The 20,258-nt window shown below is 40.5% G+C and overlaps 1 protein-coding gene across 1 annotated transcript in view; it reads left to right on the plus strand.

Annotated features, from left to right (window-relative positions):
* Positions 1-1,619: 1,619 nt before the first annotated feature.
* The window catches only part of PPM1D (protein phosphatase, Mg2+/Mn2+ dependent 1D), a 49,851-nt gene continuing 31,212 nt past the window's right edge, over positions 1,620-20,258 (plus strand). Inside the window, exons 1-2 of the mRNA XM_004706991.2 lie at positions 1,620-2,229; positions 18,485-18,713. Of these exons, the coding sequence (XP_004707048.1) occupies positions 1,749-2,229; positions 18,485-18,713 (710 nt within the window). The 5' untranslated portion in view covers positions 1,620-1,748. The remainder of the gene's footprint in view (positions 2,230-18,484; positions 18,714-20,258) is intronic.

Raw genomic sequence — 20,258 nt, forward strand, 5'->3', positions numbered from 1 at the left:
GAAGCGTTGTATGAGCCCCCAATAAAATGATTAAAAAGGAAATATTGCACTGGCCAAATCTGCTGCCACAAGATCTCTTTAAAATATTGAACAAGGAAAAAAAAAAAATATATTGAACAAGGATATCACTTTGAGGGTTATGGTGCACCTGACTCTCCCCATAGTATTTTCAATGGCCTCATTTGCATGTGAAAGTTAGACACTGAATAAGGCAGACTGGAACAGAATTGATGCATTTAAATGATGGTGCTGGAGAAGAACATTCAAAGCCCCATGGACTGCCAGAACTAGATACAAATCAGCCTTAGAAGTGCAGCCAGAGTGCTCCTTATAAGGGAGGTTGGTGAGACTTTTCACCATACTGTGTATATGTTATCAGGAGACTTCAGTCCCCGGAAAAGGACATCATGTTTGGTAAAGCAGAAGGTCAGACAAAAAGAAGAAAATCCTCAGTGGTTCTCAACCTTCCTAATGCTGCAACCTTTTAATACAGTTCCACATGCTGTGGCGACCCAGAAACCATAAAATTATTTCCGTTGCTACTTCGTAACTGTAATTTTGCTACTGTTATAAATCGGGCTACCTCTGTGAAAGGGTCGTTTGACCCCCCCCACAGGGGTCATGACCCGCAGGTTGAGAACCACTGCTGTAGGCGCTACACTGACATAGTGGCTGCAACAATGGGCTCCAATGTAATGATTGTGAGAATGGCCCAGGATCCAGCAGTGTTGCAGTCGCTCAGTGGGAACGTACCTAAAGACAGACAGAATCTACTCGATGGCAGGGTTTTTTTGGTTAATACACCTAACAATTTATCTACAGATTTTAGGAATGAATCTCTTAGGCTGGGGATTGCCTGTACTACGTTTAGAAAAGATCTGTCAGCACAGTTAAAACCCAAACCTCTGGTCTGTGACAGACCTCGTTAGTTATGTGAAGTGAGAGCGTACGGTGGACGATGGAAATTCCCCAAGTTTTCACAAAACTGCATTTCCTCCCACTTCCCACTAGAAAACGTCCCACCCAAGTCCAGCTCAACCATGCGGTCCCGTGTTTTTCCAAGTCAGTTCACAAACAACGTTCCGACGGAGGGACGTTTCCCGCCATTTCCCTGAAGAATATCTAAAGTCTTTCCCTTCAGCTTCTCTCCACATGTGGGCGGCCCGAGCCCACACCGCTTTATTCTGTCGGGGAGCAGCGCGGCGGGAAAGGTGACCGGTAGCGGTACGATCCTAGGGACCGGGGCGGAAACGTGACAGCTCCGGTCGCTCGGTAACAGGCCCGCCTCCGCTGAACGCGGGAAGCTGGAGCCCAGCGCGCTACGGTGAATGAGCTTGAGCGCGGGCCCAGAGCCCGCCGGGGGAGGGGGAGCGGAGCCGTTGCCAGGAGCAGCGAAGGGCCGGGGCGGGGGCGGGGGCGGGGCCGCTCGAATTCGACTGCGATTGGTCGGGCCGAGCGAGCCGAGTGACGACAGCCGGGGAGAACGCCTGAATTGTGCGGTAGGCGCGGGCTGGCGGAGGGAGCGCAGTGCGCAGGCGCAGTTGCTCGGCCCGCTCGTCCTACCTCCCCGGCCCTTCGCTCGCGGACAAGTCCCGACATCGCGCGCCCCACCTTCGGGACCGCCCCCGCTCCCCTTTCGGCGTCGTCGAAGAGAAACAATAGTTCGCCGGCCGGCGCCGAGAGGGTCTCCCGCCGCAGGATTCGGCGGGCAGCGAGGAACCGGCGGGATTCCGGCCGGCCGGCCGGCCATGGCGGGGTTGTACTCGCTGGGAGTGAGCGTCTTCTCGGACCAGGGCGGGAGGAAGTACATGGAGGACGTTACTCACATCGTCGTGGAGCCCGAGTCGACGGCCGACGAGAAGTCCTCGCTGAGGCGACCGCCTTCTCAGCCGCCGCCGCCGCCGCAGCCATCACCACCGGCGTCCGCTCTCCCCGGCAGCGAAGTCTCGGCCAGAGGCCCGGCGGGGGCCGCCCCAGAAGCCCGGAATTCGCCCGCGGACCCCGGGCCCTCGGCGGCTCCTAGCCGCTGCTGCCGCCGCCGGTCCTCAGTGGCATTTTTTGCCGTGTGCGACGGGCACGGCGGGCGGGAGGCGGCACAGTTTGCCCGGGAGCACTTGTGGGCTTTCATCAAGAAACAGAAGGGCTTCACCTCATCCGAGCCGGCCAAGGTGTGCGCTGCCATCCGCAAGGGCTTCCTCGCCTGTCACCTAGCCATGTGGAAGAAGCTGGGTAAGTGCCCCGGCTGGTTGGCACCCGCCTCTTTCTTACAGTTCTGGGCTTTCCGCGCCCGCCCGCATCGCGGGGGGCCCCCCCTGGGACGAATGGCGGTGCCCGAGGTGGAGATCGGGGCAAATAAATTGGCTTTGGGAGAGAGGATGGCTGCCCTGGCGCGGAGTCTATCCGAAGGAGCGTTCCGAGACCTTGTTACCCCGGCTGCGCGGAGGCGGCCGAAGAGCCAGAGGCTGCCCTTCCAGGCTGTCATTCCGCGCCCGAAGGGTTTGCCCCTCTCCCTGGCCTCCTGCGGGCGGCGTCCGCGCCCCGCGTGGACCCGGGGTGGTGGCTGCTCGGCGGAGTACATCGAGTCAGCGAAATGAGAGGGGCTGGAAGGCAGCGGTTCTCCACCCGTGGGTCGCGACCCCTTGGGGAGTCGAACGGCCCTCTCACTGGGGTCGCCCGATTCGTCACAGTCGCAAAGGGACAGTGATGAAGTAGCACGAAAAGCATGTTATGGTTGGGGGTCACCACCCCACGAGGAACTATGAAAGGTCATCGCCCCAACAGCTTCAGGTCTTGGGAAGACTTCCGTGGCGCTGACAGTCCCTGATGGGGGGCTCTTTATGCGTGTACTGCATAAAGGAACCGCGCGAGCGTGTTCTCTCTCAAATTAGTCCCATGTGAGGGATAGGCATGAAATTCATCTCGGGCTTTTTAAAAGTGCAATTTCTTTTTTTTTAGTAGTTGCTTTAGCCAGATAGCTCTCAACAATTCTTATTTAAAAGAACTTATAAATGACTATCAAAGTAGCAAAGGGAAACGAATTTACTGACATGCTAAAAGGAAGACCTCCCCCTCCCCCAAATATGAAAACCCCCAACTTAACTAACATCGAACTGATGCCGGCTCATAGCAACCGTGTAAGTGAATGAAACACAAACTCATTTGCTGTTGTCTGTTGTGACTCAGAGCGTCCCCGTAGGACAGGGTAGCGCTGCGCCGCAGTTTCCAAGGTTCCGTCTGCCTCCCGCACAGCGACGGCTCCTTTGAGCGGCTGACCTTGTAGTGAAACAGCCCAGCGCACTACCCCACCAGGGCTCCTTATAAGGGCATAGGGCCCGTCATTTCTAAAAACTCGGTCAAGAGTCTCCCAGAGATCCTGCCGTGGTGATTTCATCAAAAATTTAAGTATTTTCAAAAGCAGCCATTGCTTTTGTACCCAGCATGCTATCATACAGGACTATAGTCGTTTATTCATTTTGGTGATTAAATGGCTGCAAATTTTGAATAGAAAAAGCATAATATGATCTGACATTAAAACAGAAAAACTCTTCCTTATGGTAGTATAATAACGTTTTATTTCCTGCTGAGGGTTAGAAACAGAAAAGGGTGTCAAAAGATTTGTCAGCTTCACAACACTTTGGGAAAGCTATTGTCAGTATTATAGACAAGCTTCTTTCAAAGGCTGTTTGTTTTCCATTTGCCTGGCTTTCTGCCAAGAATTGTTTGATTGACTCATAAACCATCCAGTCAGCTTGCTGTTGTAGGCATTCCTCATCCAATCCCCGAGGCCTCTTTTATGAATGTGTTTTGTTTTTGTGTAGGCGGGGTTGAGCTGAAAGCACTGCAGTATATTCTAGAAATATATCACTTCACTGACTGCAGGGTAACTGGAAGTAGACAACCGGGCAATGCGACAGAGGTTAATTAGACACAGAATTACTTAGAGACCTCATCCTCATTTTCTGTTTGGTAGTCACCTGAAGCAACTTGAATTTGCCATGTTAAACTTTTTAGGATTGAAAAATACAAACATGTGCAGCTAGTTGATTTTTTAAAATAACTCTGGGGCAGTGATGTGAATGTGTATATTTTTCACATACGCATACTTCACATCAAATTTTCACCCCCGTGATTCACAGTTTAGAGCCTTAGACCCCAGACAAATGTTAATGCTTGCTAAACCATGGACTCCATCTTCAAAATTTGAGTAAACCAAATCTGACTTTAAGTTTAGCAATAACATTTAAAAAATGTTTTCTAGGTGTATGGAAGTCTTAACACAGGACATGCACTATAAAAAAGTTTACTTAGGTTCAGAACTCGTGGATGACTTTATAAAATAAGCTGAAACGTAATCCAGAGACTAAGTTTTCTGTCCAACTTTAGCTTCCCCAGCCAATTCTGTCACCCACATTTCTACTTAAGGATGCTACTTGTCTCTTTCTAGGGCACATTGAAATAATTCCATTTTCCTGATTGTTGCCTTCTCAACCTCCCCTCCGCCCCCTCTGTTCCCCAAGGAAAACAACTCAAATATATTTAACCTACAGCTTCCCAAGCCAACAAGTTTTCCTTTGTGAGACTTGTCTTGGAAGTTAATCAATTTTGTTTATTTTGTTATTCTCATTGATTTATAGCTGTAGTTCTTGTGTTTTGTTTTTTATTTCAGGACAGACACTATGTACTTTTATGTGATTGAAGACTCGAAAGGGCGTTCTATTTATGTGGGCTGCATCAATCCTGAGAAATTAAAAGCTGAGAAATTTTAAAATACATTTTAATCAATTTAAAACAGTAATATACTTGTTTTACTCTTCCAAAATTAGAGTATTGATGAGAGAGAAGTGTGACATTCTTTTTCATGAGTGCAATTGGAGCTCAGAGCTGTGGCTACAGCCTGTTAGGCTGTGCTGTTTGGTTGAAGTATATGAAGAAAATATCTTAACACAGACATGTTGAATAAGGGAAGAATCTGTTTTTACATAGTCTTTTCAGATAATTTTGCATAGTCTACCCCAAAGTAGTAGTTTCTGAAGGCTGGTTGTAATGCAGTCTTGAACCATATCATTGAACTTTCTGTATATGTAATTTAAGCTTAAATTGTAAATAAGCTCAATGTACTGGTCTAGTACTTTGACTTTTTTATATATGTGTAATTTTGTAACATTGTGCACTAATAATTTGAGAAATAATGGGTCATTGAGTTATGCAGATAACCCAAATATTGATGTGGTGTTTATTATATAGTATCAAAAACCACATCTGTTAGATTCATTGAGTGCATCACTGAAGTCTGTAAGTTGACAAGTGGATAAACTCAGTGTAGTAGATAAGCATTTTCCAAAATGTATGTTTTTAAGCAACAATTAGAGTTGCCATGGCAACAAATATTGTCAGTTTCTTTTGAGGTGAAAGCTCACTTTTGTTTATTTAAAAAAAGTATGCCAAACACCTCAACCTAATTAACAGTTGGCCAGTTTCTCAAGCAAAAATGGTGGTTTCGTGGGGAAAAAAAATGTGGCTTGTTCAATTCATAATTAAGATAAATCAGAATTTTTCCTTTCAACAGCCATACTATGAGGTAGGAGCCTGCAATGACTCCCCTTTTTGTCATACAGACTATTAAAAATAGGTATATATTTGAGATTTATTTAAATTAATTTTTATTGCATCAAGGACATTGTTAGTGAAGCTGACTTGTATCCTTATAGTTGTTTTTAAAACTTAACAGCTATGAAGAAAACAGTGACATCTAATTCAGTTTGTTGACACTCCCTTGACTTAAGGCACCAAGCCAATTTACTCAACTTTGCTTTGTTACCTGCAGTACAAATGTCAACACAGTGAAAAGGACAAGTAAAGTCTTACTAGCTTTCTTATGAAAAGAACTTTGACCTGTGTATCTCACATGTGGATCCCTGTGAGAAAACTGTGCAGTACTATCTGCCTCTGGGCTAAATGCTAAGATCTGTAGGGGAGCAAAGATACTCCATTCTATTAGGACTGAGACACACACACACACACACACACACACAACACCCCACCCCCACCCTGCTTAGCTCAAACTAGCTGCTCAAGAACCAGTTCAGTGCTATAAATTGTTAAGCGATATATCTGGATATAATAAAATCGTAAAGAGATATGAATAATAAACATGAAATTCAGGATTTAGGAAAGCAATTGTCTTCTTGGGAGGAAGAAAAAAGATGTGATAAATATACTAGAAGAGGCTTCAATTATAAAAGCAATTTAAAGATATTTAAGTTGGGTTATGCATTAGTGCTTAGTATAACATTTTTTATACCTTATGGAAAATTTTGTGTTGACAATTTAAAGATTCAAAGAAATAATTTTACCTGTCTAATGCAGAAGCTAATCTTTCGAGAATTTGATAGTATTGGGTATAGTTGTATTTTACTCTGGGGATAATTTATATCTATAATAAAGTTCTGTGTAAAAATGGTATAGTTCTTTTTATTTCAATAAAATTTATAATTATAAATATTGTGAACAACTTTAGTAAGATTTCATCGTGAGTACTTTTTCTTTTTTTTATCATTTTATTGGGCGTGAGTACTTTTTCTTGTTGGTATACATACACATATTTTTGATGATTTTCCTTTCACTGAGGTGATGTTCACATAACAAAGTTAACCATTTTAAGGCCAACAGTTCAGTGCCATTTAGTATAACTAAACCAAATGACATCAAGTCAATTCCATATAACTGTCCCTTTGGGTTTCTAATACTGTGAATCCTCGTAAGAGTAGAAAGCCTAATCAGCTGGTGGTTTCAAATTGCAGCCCCACACATAATCTACTACACCACCAGGGCTCCTGGCATTTAGTCTGTTTGTTATTGTTAGGTGCCATCGAGTCGGCTGTGACCCATAGCAACCCTATGCACAAGGAAACACTGCATGTTTTTGCGCCATCCTCAGAATTGTTCCTATGCCCAAGCCCATTGAAGCAGCCTCTGTCAATCCATCTCATCAAGGGTCATCCTCTCTCACCATCCCTGCACATTACCAAACAGGGTGTTCTCCAGGGACTGGTTTCTCTTGACGTTATGTCCAAAGTATGTTAGATGAAGTTTTGTTGTTCTTGCCTCTAAGGAGCACTCTGGCCTTATTTCCAATATAGATCCGTTTCTCCTCTTAGCAAGTATTCTATGGTACTTTCACGATTGTCCAGCACCACAATTCAAATGCATCTATCTTCTACAGTCTACCTTACTCAATGTCCAAATTCCACATGCATACGAGGCAATGGAGAATACCATAGTTTGGGCCACACCTTAGTCGGCAAGTAACATCCTTGCTCTTCAATACTCTAAAGAGGTCTTGTGTAGTAGATTTAAGTAATGTACTACATCTTTTGATCTCTTGACTGCTGCTTCCATGAGCATTGATTGTGGTTACAAGCAAGATAAAATCCTTGACGTCAACCTTTTCTCCACTTATGGTGTTACCTATAGTAAATCAGCAATGGTTCTTATCCATTTGACTTTATTTTTGTCTTATATCTGAAAACTTTGCTAAGCTTTTCAGTTTTATGACCTATATGGTGCAGATGGTTAATGTGTTTGGCTGCTAACTAAAAGATTTGGATATCCAGAGGTGCCTTGGAAGAAAGACCTGGCTATCTACTTCCAAAGTCAGCCATTGAAAACCCTATGTAGACAGTTCTACGCTGATGCAGGAAGGGTTGTCATAGGTTGGAATCAACTTGATGACAATTGGTTTATACTTTTTAGATTGTAAATTAAGTGTATATTGGGAACCCAAGAGGAAAGCGAATTTTGGGAATGATGAGGGCAACAAATGTATAGGTGTGCTTTACACAATTGATCTATGTATTGTGATGAATTGTATGAGCCCCAACAAAATGATTAAATTTAAAAAAAAGTATATTAAGGAGGGAATATCCTTAATGGAAAAATACTGGATAGTTAACAGAATCAAATTAATAACCAAAAAACAGGTCCCAAACTGAAAATGCTTGGAATCCTTTGGAACCTAGGTGACATGAACTAGGGAGCACACATTAAAAATGTTTGTCTCTTGGATGAATCTGCCTCAGCAATTTTCTGTCTTCAGGTTATTCTGTCTTAAAATGCACTGCATGCCTGAAGGCTACGTTGTGCCCCAGAACAAAGATGCTAGCTAGCAAGGAGGAGAATGAGTGCTGGACAGGTCTGCACTGTATTTAATACGACTAAATAAGGATGCTAAAACAAGGACCACTAATGGTTATACCCTTGGCTACTAAATGAAAGGTCGGTCAGTGATTGGAATCCACCAGCCTTTCTGTGGAAGAAAGATGTGACAAGTCTGTTTCTGTAAAGATTTCTGCTTTAGAAACTTGTGGGGCAGTTCTGTTCTGCCTGTAAGGTCAATGTGAGTAAGAATGAATTGCACAATAATGGGTTCAGTTTAGATAAAGTAAAAGACAAAATAATTTTTTTATTCATTTAGATAATTTCCTTAGAATAGAGTTCTCACCAGTGGATTATTTGGTGAAAGGACATTTGTCTTTCTGGTGGTTTAATGGTTAAATGTTATGCTAACTGAAAAATCAGCAGTTTGAAACCTATTAGTTGCTCTGTGGGAGAAAATTGCGACAGTCTACACCCATAGATAATTCAGTCTAGGAAACCCTATTTATGGGCAGTACTGCTCTTGCTGTTCGAGGATGGGGATCAGTTGGAATGGACTCAGCTGCACACAAGATTCGCTTTTCTAAAGGCATCACCCTAGTTTGTATTAGAATTCTGTATGGAAAGAAGAAACAAAGTATGTGAAGCTAAGTAACAAAGTATATATAAAATTGTGAAGTTTAGGAATTCTAGAATACTTATTGTGCTCATGTGGAACCTGTACATAGACCGAGGAAAGAACACTGCATGGTTTTAAACCAAGAACGTAAGTGTCAGAGTTGTATTCTTTGACTGTAACCACCAGCTCACACAGGGGGAAAGACCGGGCTTTCTAGGTCCCCTTAAGAGTTAGTCTTGGAAACTCAAGGGCAATTCTACCCTGGCCTATATGGTCAGCATTAACTTGATGGCAGTGATCTGGTAGACAAATATCTGAGAAGCTGGACTAGCTGAAAAAGAATGAGGCATCAGGATCAGAAGAAGAATCATTACCTGAGATATGCAGGTGACAAATCCTTGTGTGTTGAAAGCAAAGGGAACTTGAAACCCTTGGTGATGAAGATCAGAGGCTGTAGTCTTCAGTATCAATTACACTTTAACATAAAACTGAAATCCCCACAACTGGACTAATAAAGCAACATCACAAAAACAGAAAAGATTGACATTTTCAAATATTATATTTGGATCCACAATTGTTAAGGGAATCAAGCAATGTATTACATTGGACATATCTGCTACAAAAGATGTCTTTAAAGTGTTAAAAGAAAAGTCACTTTGAAAAGTAAGTGTGCCTGACCCTAACCTTGGTAGGTTCTTATCTTCATTTGAAAGCTGGACAACAAATAAGCAGATCCAAGCAAATTAATACCTTTGAATTGTAGTGTTAGCAAAGCATCAGAAGTAAACCATTTACTGCCTGTCAGGAGAATGACCAAATCTGTGTTGGAAGAAGTATAGCCAGAATGCTCTTTCAAAGCAAGTAGCTTCTAACATGATCACATTTGAATGCCTTTGCATTGTCAGTGGAACACTGGGTAAAACATCTTTTTGGTATTCTTTGCTTTCAGCTAAGATCCATCCAATATTTATATCTTCAGAATTCACCTTGAATTTCTGGCAGTTCCCTGTTGATGTCCTGCTGCAAATGTTTTTGAATTTTTTTCAGCAAAATCGTACTTGTGTAATATTAATGATAATTGTTTTATAATTCTGCATTTGGTTGGATCGTCTTTGAAATGGGCACAAATATGAATTCCAGCTCATATTTGGCTGGATTGTCCAGGTAGCTGTCATTCAAATTTCCTGAGAAAGTAATGGAGTATTTTCATTGCTGCAGCAGCTTCTTGAAACATTTATGTTGATACTTTGTTAACTCTAGGAGCCTTGTTTTTCACCAGTGCTTTCAGTGTAGCTTGGATTTCTTCAGTACTGTTTAAAAAATTTTTAATAACAGTTTATTGACATATAATTCACATATATATCTCAATCGTTTGATCATATTAAAGACTTATATAATCGTTACAATCAATTTTAGGACATTTCTTTCTTGTACTTTTTTTCCTCCATTTTATTGGGGGGGGGCTCTTACAGCTCTTATAACATTCCATACATCAATTGTATCAAGCATATTTGTACATAGGTGCCATCATCATTTCCAAGACATTTTCTGCTTGAGCCCTTGGTATAAGCTTTTTCCCCCCTTCCCTTCCTCACTCTCCCACCCTCCTGTATCCTTGATCAATTATATATTGTTATTTCGTATCTTACACTGGCCTTTGTCTCACTAGTACTATTTTTGATAGTATGCTACTTATTAGAATGATTAACTGTCTACCACTTCTTTCTGATAACAGAGACTGTATTCCTTGCATCACTTTTAAATGCTTCCGATATCATTCAATATTTTGCCTGTAGACTCCTTCAATAGTAAAATTCAAGCCTTGGATGTTTTTTCCTTCAGTTCTTTCACCTTGAGAAATGCTGAATGTGTTCTTCCCGTTGGTTTTCTAACTCCAGGTCTTTGTACATTTTACTTTAATACTTTGTCTTCTTGAACTACCCTTTGACATTTTCTATTTAGCTCTTTTCATCATTTCTTCCATTCACACTCACTTCCTTATGCTCCGAAGCAAGTTTCAGTCTCTTATGACATCCATTTTGGCCTCTTCTTCCTTTCCTCTTTAATAACTTTTTGCTTTATGCACATATAATATTCCAATCATTCCTCAGTTCTTCTGGTCTTTGGTGAGCAGTGTTCAATGCATCAAACCTGTTCTTGACATTTACTCTAAATGTGTTATACTCAAGGTTTTATTTTGGGTCTTGTGGACCTGTTTTAATTTTTTTCAGCTTCATTCTGAACTTGCATATGAGCAATTGACATGTTCTACATTGGCCCTTGACCTTGTTCTGACTGATGATATGGACTTTGTCTATCATCTCTTCCCACAAATGTAGGCAAGGTGATTCCTATGTATTCCATCTAGCAAGGTCTACATATAATAAGTAGCCATTTGTTGTGCTATAAAATGGTATTTACAATAAACAAGTTGTTGGTCTTGCAAAATTATATCATGTGATTTCCAGCTTTTGCTTTAAATATAATAATTGCTTAAGTAGAAGGTTTTGTAGAGGTATAGTTAACTCAAAAATAATAGAAAACTGAAAAAGCATGCAGTATTCTAGGCCAACTTTTGGGCAATGACCTCTGTAACCAACTTTCTAACCTGGAACTGAACTAAAGAAAAAATAGAAGTCTTGAGTTGCAATCTTAAAGATTCTATGGGCAAAATATTGAATGATGGAGGAAACATCAAAAGAAGATGGGAAAAGAAAAGATGGAAAGAATATACAGAGCCAGTGTACTAAAAAGAACTAGTTGACATCCCACCATTTCAGGAGGTGTCATATAAGCAAGAACCAATGGTACTGAAGAAGTGCAAGCTGCACTGAAAGCATTGGCTAAAAACAAGCCTCCAGGAATTGATGTAGTACCAATTAAAATGTTTCAACAAGCTGATGAATGGCTGGAAGCACTGAATTGTCTATGCTAGGAAGTTTGAAAGACAGATACTTGGCCAACTGACCGAAAGATCCATATTTGTAACCATTCCAAAGAAAGGTGACCCAACAGAATGCTCAAATTATATAGCAATATCAACTAAAATTTTGATGAAGATCATCCAACAATGGTTGCAGCAGTATATTAGCAGGGAGCTGCTGAGGGTCAGGCAAAATTCAGAAGGGACATGGAACAAGGTATATCATTGCTGATATCAGATACCAGAAAGCAGAAATACCAGGAAGATGTTCACTTGTGTTTAATTGACTATGCCAAGGTAGTCAACTGTGTGGATCATAACAAACTATTGGTATCTTTGAGAAAAATGGGAATTCCAAAAAACACCTAATTTTGTTAATGCAGAACCTATATATGGATCAAGAGGCAGTTTTGCAAACAGAACAATGGGCTACTGCATGCTTTTAAATTAGGGTTGTAGTCTCTCGCCATAATTATTTAATCTGTATGCTGAGCAAGTAATGTGCATTATATGAATAGGAATTGGTATCAGAATGGGAATAAAGCTTATTAACTTGTGATATGTAGATTGTTAACCTTGCTTGCTGAAAGTAAGGAGGACTTGAAGCACTTGCTGATGAAGATCAAGGATTGAAACCTTAAGTGTGGATTGCAACTCAATGTAAAGAAGACCCAAATCCTCATAACTGGACCAATGGGTAGCGTGATAAATGGAGAAAATATTGAAGTTGTCAAGAATCTTGCCTTGCTGGGATCCACAATCAATATTCATAGCAGCACCAGTCAAGAATCAAAGGAATTCGTTATGCTGGGTCAATCTACTGGACTAGACATCTTAAAGTTTTGAAAAGTTAGGCTGTTTCTGAGTACTGAGGTGTGCCTAACCCAAGTCATGGTATTCTCCATTGCCTCATATGCATGTGGAAGTTGGACATTGAATGAGAAAGACTGAAGAATCAATGCGTTTGAATTATGGTACTGGAGAAACAAAAGTACCATAGACTACCCAAAGAAATCTGTCTTGGAAGAAGTACAGCCAGAATGCTCCTTAGAGGCAAGGATGGTAAGACTTTGGCTCATTACTTTGGACATATTCTGGGGAGAGACTAATCCCTGGAGAAGGGACATCATACTTGGTAGAGGAGCAGCAAAAATGAGGAAGTCCTTCAACAAGATGGATTAGCACAATGACTACAACAATAGGCTTTAACATAAGAGCAATTGTGAGGATGGTACAGGACCAGCCATGTTTTGTTCTCCGGTACATAGGGTAGCTATGAGTTGGAACCAACTTCATGGCACCTAACAAGAGTAATTATGTACAGACCCCTGGCAGCGATGAGTGGGGCTGATAACTACAAAGTCATTACTTTGAAACCACCAGGTACTGCTTCTTAGGAGAAAGATGAAACTTTTGCGCCTGTAAAGATTTATTTACAGAAATCTACACAGGCGACTCTACCCTGTTGTGTATGGTCATTATGAGTCATCATTGACTCCTGTGTTAGAATGTTTGTTTGGGAGTAATTATGTAGGGTATCTTATTTTTTTTAAATCATTTTATTAGGGGCTCATACAACTCATCACAATATATACATACATCAATTGTGTAAAGCACATTTGTACATTCATTACCCTCATCATTCTCAAAACATTTGCTCTCCACCTAAGCACCTGGCATTAGCTCCTCATTTTTCCCCTTCCTCCCCACTCCCCCCTCCCTCATGAACCCTTGATAATTTATAAATTATTATTTTGTCATATCTTGCCCTGTCCGACGTCTCCCTTCACCCACTTTTCTGTTTGTTGCCTGTCCCCCAGGGAGGAGGTCACATATAGTTCCTTGTAATTGGTTCCCTCTTTCCTACCCACTCTCCCTCTACCCTCCCAGTATCGCTACTCACACTACTGGTCCTGAAGGGGTCATCTGCCCTGGATTCCCTGTGTTTCCAGTTCCTATCTGGACCAGTGTACATCTTCTGGTCTAGCTAGACTTGCAAGGTAGAATTCGTATCATGATAGTGGGGGCGGGGAGGAAGCATTTAGGAACTAGAGGAAAGTTGTATTTTTCATCGTTGCTACATTTTACCCTGACTGGCTTGTCTCCTCCCCGAGACCCCTCTGCAAGGGGATCTCCAGTGGCCTACAAATGGGCTTTGGGTCTCCACTCTGCACTCCCCCATCATTCACTATGGTAAGATTTTTTTGTTCTGATGATGCCTTATACCTGATCCCTTTGACACCTCATGATCACATAGACTGGTGTGCTTCTTCCATGTGGGCTTTGTTGCTTCTGAGCTTGATGGCCACTTGTTTACCTTCAAGCCTTTAAGACCCCAGATGCTACATCTTTTGATAGCCAGGCACCATCAGCTTTCTTCACCACATTTGCTTATTCACCTGCTTTGTCTTCAGTGGTTGTGTCGGGAAGGTGAGCATCACAGAATGCTAATTTAATAGAAGAAAGTATTCTTGCATTGAGGGAGTACTTGAGTGAAGGCCCCATGTCCTTCTACCTTAATACTAAACCTATAAATATATGCACATAGATCTATTTTCCCATCATATATAAATATATTTGGATATTTACATGCCTTTATTTAAACCTCTATAAATGCCCTTTGCTTCCTAGCTCTTTCCTCTATTTTCTTTGACTTTCCTCTTGTCCCACTATCATGCTCAGTCTTCATTTGGGGTTCAGTAATTCCTCTTGGTTACATTACCCTTGATCACGCCCTACCAGGCCTCCTACACCCTCCTCACCATCGATTTGGATCACTTGTTCCCTTGGCCCAGGGTTTGTTAACATCTCTACTTTTCCCCCAGCCTCCCCCTCTCCCATGTCACCGTGGAACTGTCGGTCCCGTTGTTTTCTCCTCCAGATTGTTCATCCAAACTATCTTATTTAGACAGACCTGCAGAGATAATAACATGCACAAAAACAAGACAGAGCAAAACCAAGCAACAATAAACAACAAAATAATGACAAAAAACAAAACAAAACGCAAGAAAAGCTTGTAGTATTCAAGTATTGTTCGTTGGCCTTTAGGAGTGTTTTCCAGTCCATTCTGTTGGGACACCATGCCCTGGCCCCAAAGTCCACCTTCAGCATTCCCTGCGAACCTTGCCGCTCCATTCCCTTGCTGTTTTGTTGCACCCCCTTAGTGTTTTGCTTTGGTGTGGCAGGTGTAAATGAATTTTTACTTTATATTTTTAAACTTTTTAGCTTTGCTTGCACATTGAGTCTTTACCTCAAATTGATTTTTGTGTATTTTCTATCAGGGCCCCATATATTTGTGTGTGTATGTGTGTGTGTGTGTGTGTGTGTGTGTGTGTATGTTTCCCTATTTTATTTCAGTGACATTTATTGAAATATTCTTCTTACACGATTCATATATGAGATGTCGGTCTGACTGTGTTGGCATCTGTTTCTATGCTACCGGTTGGTTGTCTTTAATGTCTTGATAAAGTTTTTAACCATGAAAATCTTGTTAGAAATTTGTTATTATTGTTCTCAGAGATACACCTTTTGTTGGTGTTGTGAATTTTATTTTTTGTTATATAGAAATACAATTGGATTTTAAAAACTGTAATGCTTGTAACTTAGCAACCTTGCTGTACATTGCTATCAATGGCAATCACTTATCTATAGAATTTTGTACTTCAAATTTTTTTTTTTTGCAGGGGGACATTTTCTTTCTTTTAAAAAAAAGCATTTTATTGGGGTCTCGACCAACTCGATCACAATCCATCCATCCATCCATCCATTGTGTCAAGCACATTTGTACATTTGTTGCCCTCATCTTTCTCAAAACATTTGCTTTCTACTTGAGCTCTTGGTATCAGCTCCCCACTTTTTCCCCTCCCTTCCCGCCCCCCTCCCTCACGAACCCTTGATAATTTATAAATTATTATTATTTTGTCATATCTTACACTGTCCGACGTCTCGTGATCCAAAATCAGTGGCAAGGAGGGTGTAAGAGGCCTGGTGGGACATTTTCTCTTTGCCTTTTTCTCTTGGTGTTTCTCAGGATGTTTGTTTGGTTTTCTTAAATAACAGTCATACAACAATAATTAAGGCTGATTCAGCCCTTAGTATATATCAGGTTCTGTTGCAGTGTTTCATATTCATTCTTTATTAAATGATGATTCAAGAATATATACAAGGGGGTACCCCCCCAAAAACGAACATTTTTTTTACAAAACAACTTTAATACCTTCAAAGTACCGTATATACTCATGTATAATCAGAGTTTTCCAGCACATTTTAAATGCAGTTTTTGTGATAAAATTAGGTGCCTCAGCTGATATTTGGGTTAGCTCACACTCGAGTATATATGGTACTCTCCATTACACTTAACACATTTGTCAAATCTGTGATTCTATTTTTCGAAACATTTTTCAAATTCATCTGTTTGGATGGCTGACAGCACCTCCGTTGTTTCCCCCCCCACCCCACCTCTTCTATATAGTCAAATCGCTGTCCTTTCATGTCCCTCTTCATTTGTGGAAACAAAAAAGTTACACGGAGCAAGGTCAGGTGGTTATGGGGCAAGAGGGACATGCTGTTTACACTGAGATGGCTGCATGACCAGGTGCGTTGTCGTGGTGGCAGAACCAGTCCCTTGGCAGCCACAAATCAGGCCTTTCGTCACACACAGTTACACAATCTTTTCAGAATTTCTAAATAGCTTTATTAACAGTCTGACCTGGGTGAATGAACTCCAAATGCACTGTCTTCACATCAAAAAACAAAAATCAAATGAGCATTGTCTTGATCTTTGATTTCATTAGATGAGATTTTTTTTTGGGTGACTTGACGATGGTGTAGCTTGATTGATGCTTGCTTTCAGGGTCGGAAGAGTAGTAGCACCAAGTCTCATCACCAATAATGATCTTGGATAAAACTCTGAGTCTTTGAGCACAAGTGCATGAATTTTGTTGACATTTTCGTCTGTTTGGTAAGTTAAAATCCAGAATGAGGTTTGTCCTCAATTGACATTTCACCTTTTTTGAAATGAGAAAACCACTCATACACTTGAGTTTTTCCTCATAGAACTGTCCTTGTAAGCTGTGTTCAACATCACAACAGTTTCTGTGGCATTTCTCCTGAGCAGGAAACAAAATTTCACAGCCACACACTGTTCTCTTAAATCAGCCATCACAAAAAGCGAGGGTGAGCAAAACTGCTTTAATGAAAAAATTCACTGTGACCACCGAGAACCTTCCCAGGCTGCAGCTCTGGGTGCACCAACTCAGAGCAGGCTGCTTGATGCTCGCCTAGTGGGAAAAAGGCATACTGTGAGAGGTCGCTGTTTTTCTTTTTTGGTGGCGGGGTATACCCCCTTGTATAACTAGATCAGTTATGGATAGCTATTCTGATTTCTTGAGGCAATTGTGAAAGTTAATTATTTTATTTCCCTCAAGTAGGCCTCTGCTATAACTCTTGAGGGTGAGCTTCCTTAACAGCATAAAATGATACACATTTTTCTTTTTTGGTGTCGGGTTATCTTTTCAGACTTTATTATATATTGAGTATATATTGAAAACAGGTAAGAATGACTTAGTCTGAATATATTAGGGACCCTTTTCACTGTGTTTATTGTACCGTATGGGCTCTACAGTATATTTTAGGTTAGTCTTCCCGCAATCCCCTAATGAGATCCGACACCTTCCCTGAAAGAGTGGTACTTACTGCATTTGTTATTTAGAAACTAAAATGTTTCATCCTAATGTGCAGTGAGCTTAGGTATTGACTAGCAGCCGTCCGCCATGGCTTCTTGCCCTCAGCTTAGTCACTGCCTCTGAGCTGGGGGACTTCTGGAAATTTTAACAGAAAATTTTAATCTTAGATCTTTACTGCCTGTTGCTTTTTTTTTTTTTTTTAATGTTTTCAATTCTTGTTTTCTTTCAGTATACTTCTGCTTGTTTTAACGTCCAGGACTTTTCCAGTGTTACATGACAGCTAAGAACTTTTCCTAATCTTTGTATTCTGTCTTTTCTGTGGGATTTCTATGGCAAGAATGTCAGTGCTTGGATTTAGTCTGTAATCTTGAATTACAAGTTATAGGTTTTCAGTATTAGGGAATATTTCAGAATTATTGAATTATAGTGAATTTAAAAGTCAGACAAGGTTTTGTAATTCCAATATTTGAGGGCTGTGCCAATTATTTGAATTATCTCAAGCAAGTTTTTTGTTCTGTTGTTTTTAATTGTTTTCAAGCAAGTTTCTTAATCATTCAAAATATTTTCTTTCTGTAAAATGAATAGTGAGAATATCTAATCTTTTTCACAAGTGTGTTACAGTATTATTTAAGATTAAATGTTTAACAGCACAAAGATAGGCACACGGTAAGTGCTCAATAGGTTCTTTGCTAGCTTATGAGTATTTAGCATAGTTATTTCAAAATCAAACGAAGTAGCTTTTGCTGCAAATCTTGAAGAGAGATTAAGAAACAGATGTTAAGCTACAGACTATGGCATCACAGCTGTCAATACATTCTTTGCTCAAAATGTAGGACTAAGTTATGTATAAATGTTTCTTGGAATATTTTCATGTTAGGGCTGGTTGAATAGTTATATTATTTGTGAAATTAAATCATTTAAATATTGATTATTGGATTCACACAAACCCTTTGAATAGCTTTCATTTTGTTTTTAGCTTTCAAAATATGCTTTAATTTTCTTATATTTAAATTTTAGCTTACTAATTCAGCATATTACCATTTTTTGGAAACAGTATTCATGTTTATACCGGGAAAAATAGCCTGTTTTATTTCTTATTTACAGCAGAATGGCCCAAGACTATGACAGGTCTTCCCAGCACATCTGGGACAACTGCCAGTGTAGTCATCATACGAGGCATGAAGATGTATGTAGCTCATGTGGGTGACTCAGGTGTGGTTCTTGGAGTGCAGGATGACCCAAAGGATGATTTTGTTAGAGCTGTGGAGGTGACACAAGACCACAAGCCAGAACTTCCCAAGGAAAGAGAACGAATCGAAGGACTTGGTGGAAGGTAAACATTTGTTATGTTTTCTTCTCTATTCTAAACATAGTCCCTTTTTGCTTTTCTAACAGGGTGATTTAGTGCTTCATTATAATCAGGTTGCTTTCTCAGTATCACAAGTTTAGTTTGTCTAAGACAATACCATGTGCATTCCTATTTATCTCATAAATAACTCATTATTTCCAATGGACTATTTATATTTCTTATAACGGTTCTAAATGGAATGAACATTTTAGTGGGCCTCAAGTAAAGGTACATACAAGGTCTTACTGAAAACTCTCATGCAAATACTGATCAGCATGGCCTTGTTAAGAATCTGGGTTGAACAGCCCTAATAACTTTTGAGTAGAACAGTTTGAACTTGGCTTTGGTACAAAAGTTAAATTAGAATTAATCTTAAACTTAATCTTTGATTTCAAATCAGATATATTTGTATTGCTGCTTTTTCATTATTTCAACTTAGTATTATTGACTAATTATATGACAGTATGATCTATCTAACGCCTGTCTGGCAGAATCTGATAATGAAGTGTAAGGTGAAAGTAATGCTAGTTGTGATGGTTATGATTATGTGTCAACTTGGCTGGGCACTGATTCTAGTGGTTTAGCAGTTACTTAATGATGTAATTTAGCAGCTGTAATGATTTAGTCATCCTTTTGTGATCTGCGTGGTCATCTTTCATTTTCATTGAATGCTGATCAGACTTTGGAACTTAATCATGTTGAGAAGTGAAGAGAGGATGTATCTCATTGTAGGTAGTTTGAATATTAGAAACAAATTAATTTCCCCATATTTGTCATCTGCATTAAAATTTTTAAGATTATACTAAAAGTCAAGACAATGAATAACATGAGAAATTTAAAAAATTAACCCAAGGCTAATTTTTTAAAAAGCATTTTACTGAGGACTCCTACAACTCTTATCATAATTTGTACACACATCCATTGTCTCTTGCATATTTGTACATATGTTGCCATCATTGTTTTCAAAGCATTTTCTTTCTACTTGATCCCTTGGTATCAACTCCTCATGAACCCTTGATAATTTATAAATTATTATTTTTTCATGTCTTTCACTGTCTGATGTCTCCCTTTACCCCCTTATCTGTTGTCCATCCCCCTGGGAGGGGGTTATAGGTAGGTCATTGTGTTCAGTTCCCCCTTTCTCCCCTCACCTTCACTTTCCCCTTCCCCTCCTGGTATGGCTACTCAATATTGGTCCCGAGGAGTTTATCTGTCCTATAGTCCCTGTGTTTACAGCTCTTATCTGTACCCATCTACATGCTTGGTCTAGCTAGATTTGTAAGGTAGAATTAGGGTCATGATAGTTGGGGGTAGGAAGCATTAAAGAACCAGAGGGAAGCTGTATGTTTCATCGGTGCTTTACTGCACCCTGACTGGCCTGTCTTCTCCCTATGACTGTTCTGTAAGGGGATATCCAGTTGCTTACAGATTGGCTTTGGGCCTCCACTCTGCACTCCTTCGCCCCCCCTCATTCACATGATTTTTTTTTCCATTCACATGATTTTTGTTCTGGGTCATTGATGCTTGATA

The sequence above is a fragment of the Echinops telfairi genome, unplaced genomic scaffold, assembly GCF_000313985.2.
Source record: "Echinops telfairi isolate 266 unplaced genomic scaffold, ASM31398v2 ScPeMD7_7458;HRSCAF=8496, whole genome shotgun sequence".
Taxonomy (NCBI): Eukaryota; Metazoa; Chordata; class Mammalia; order Afrosoricida; family Tenrecidae; genus Echinops; species Echinops telfairi.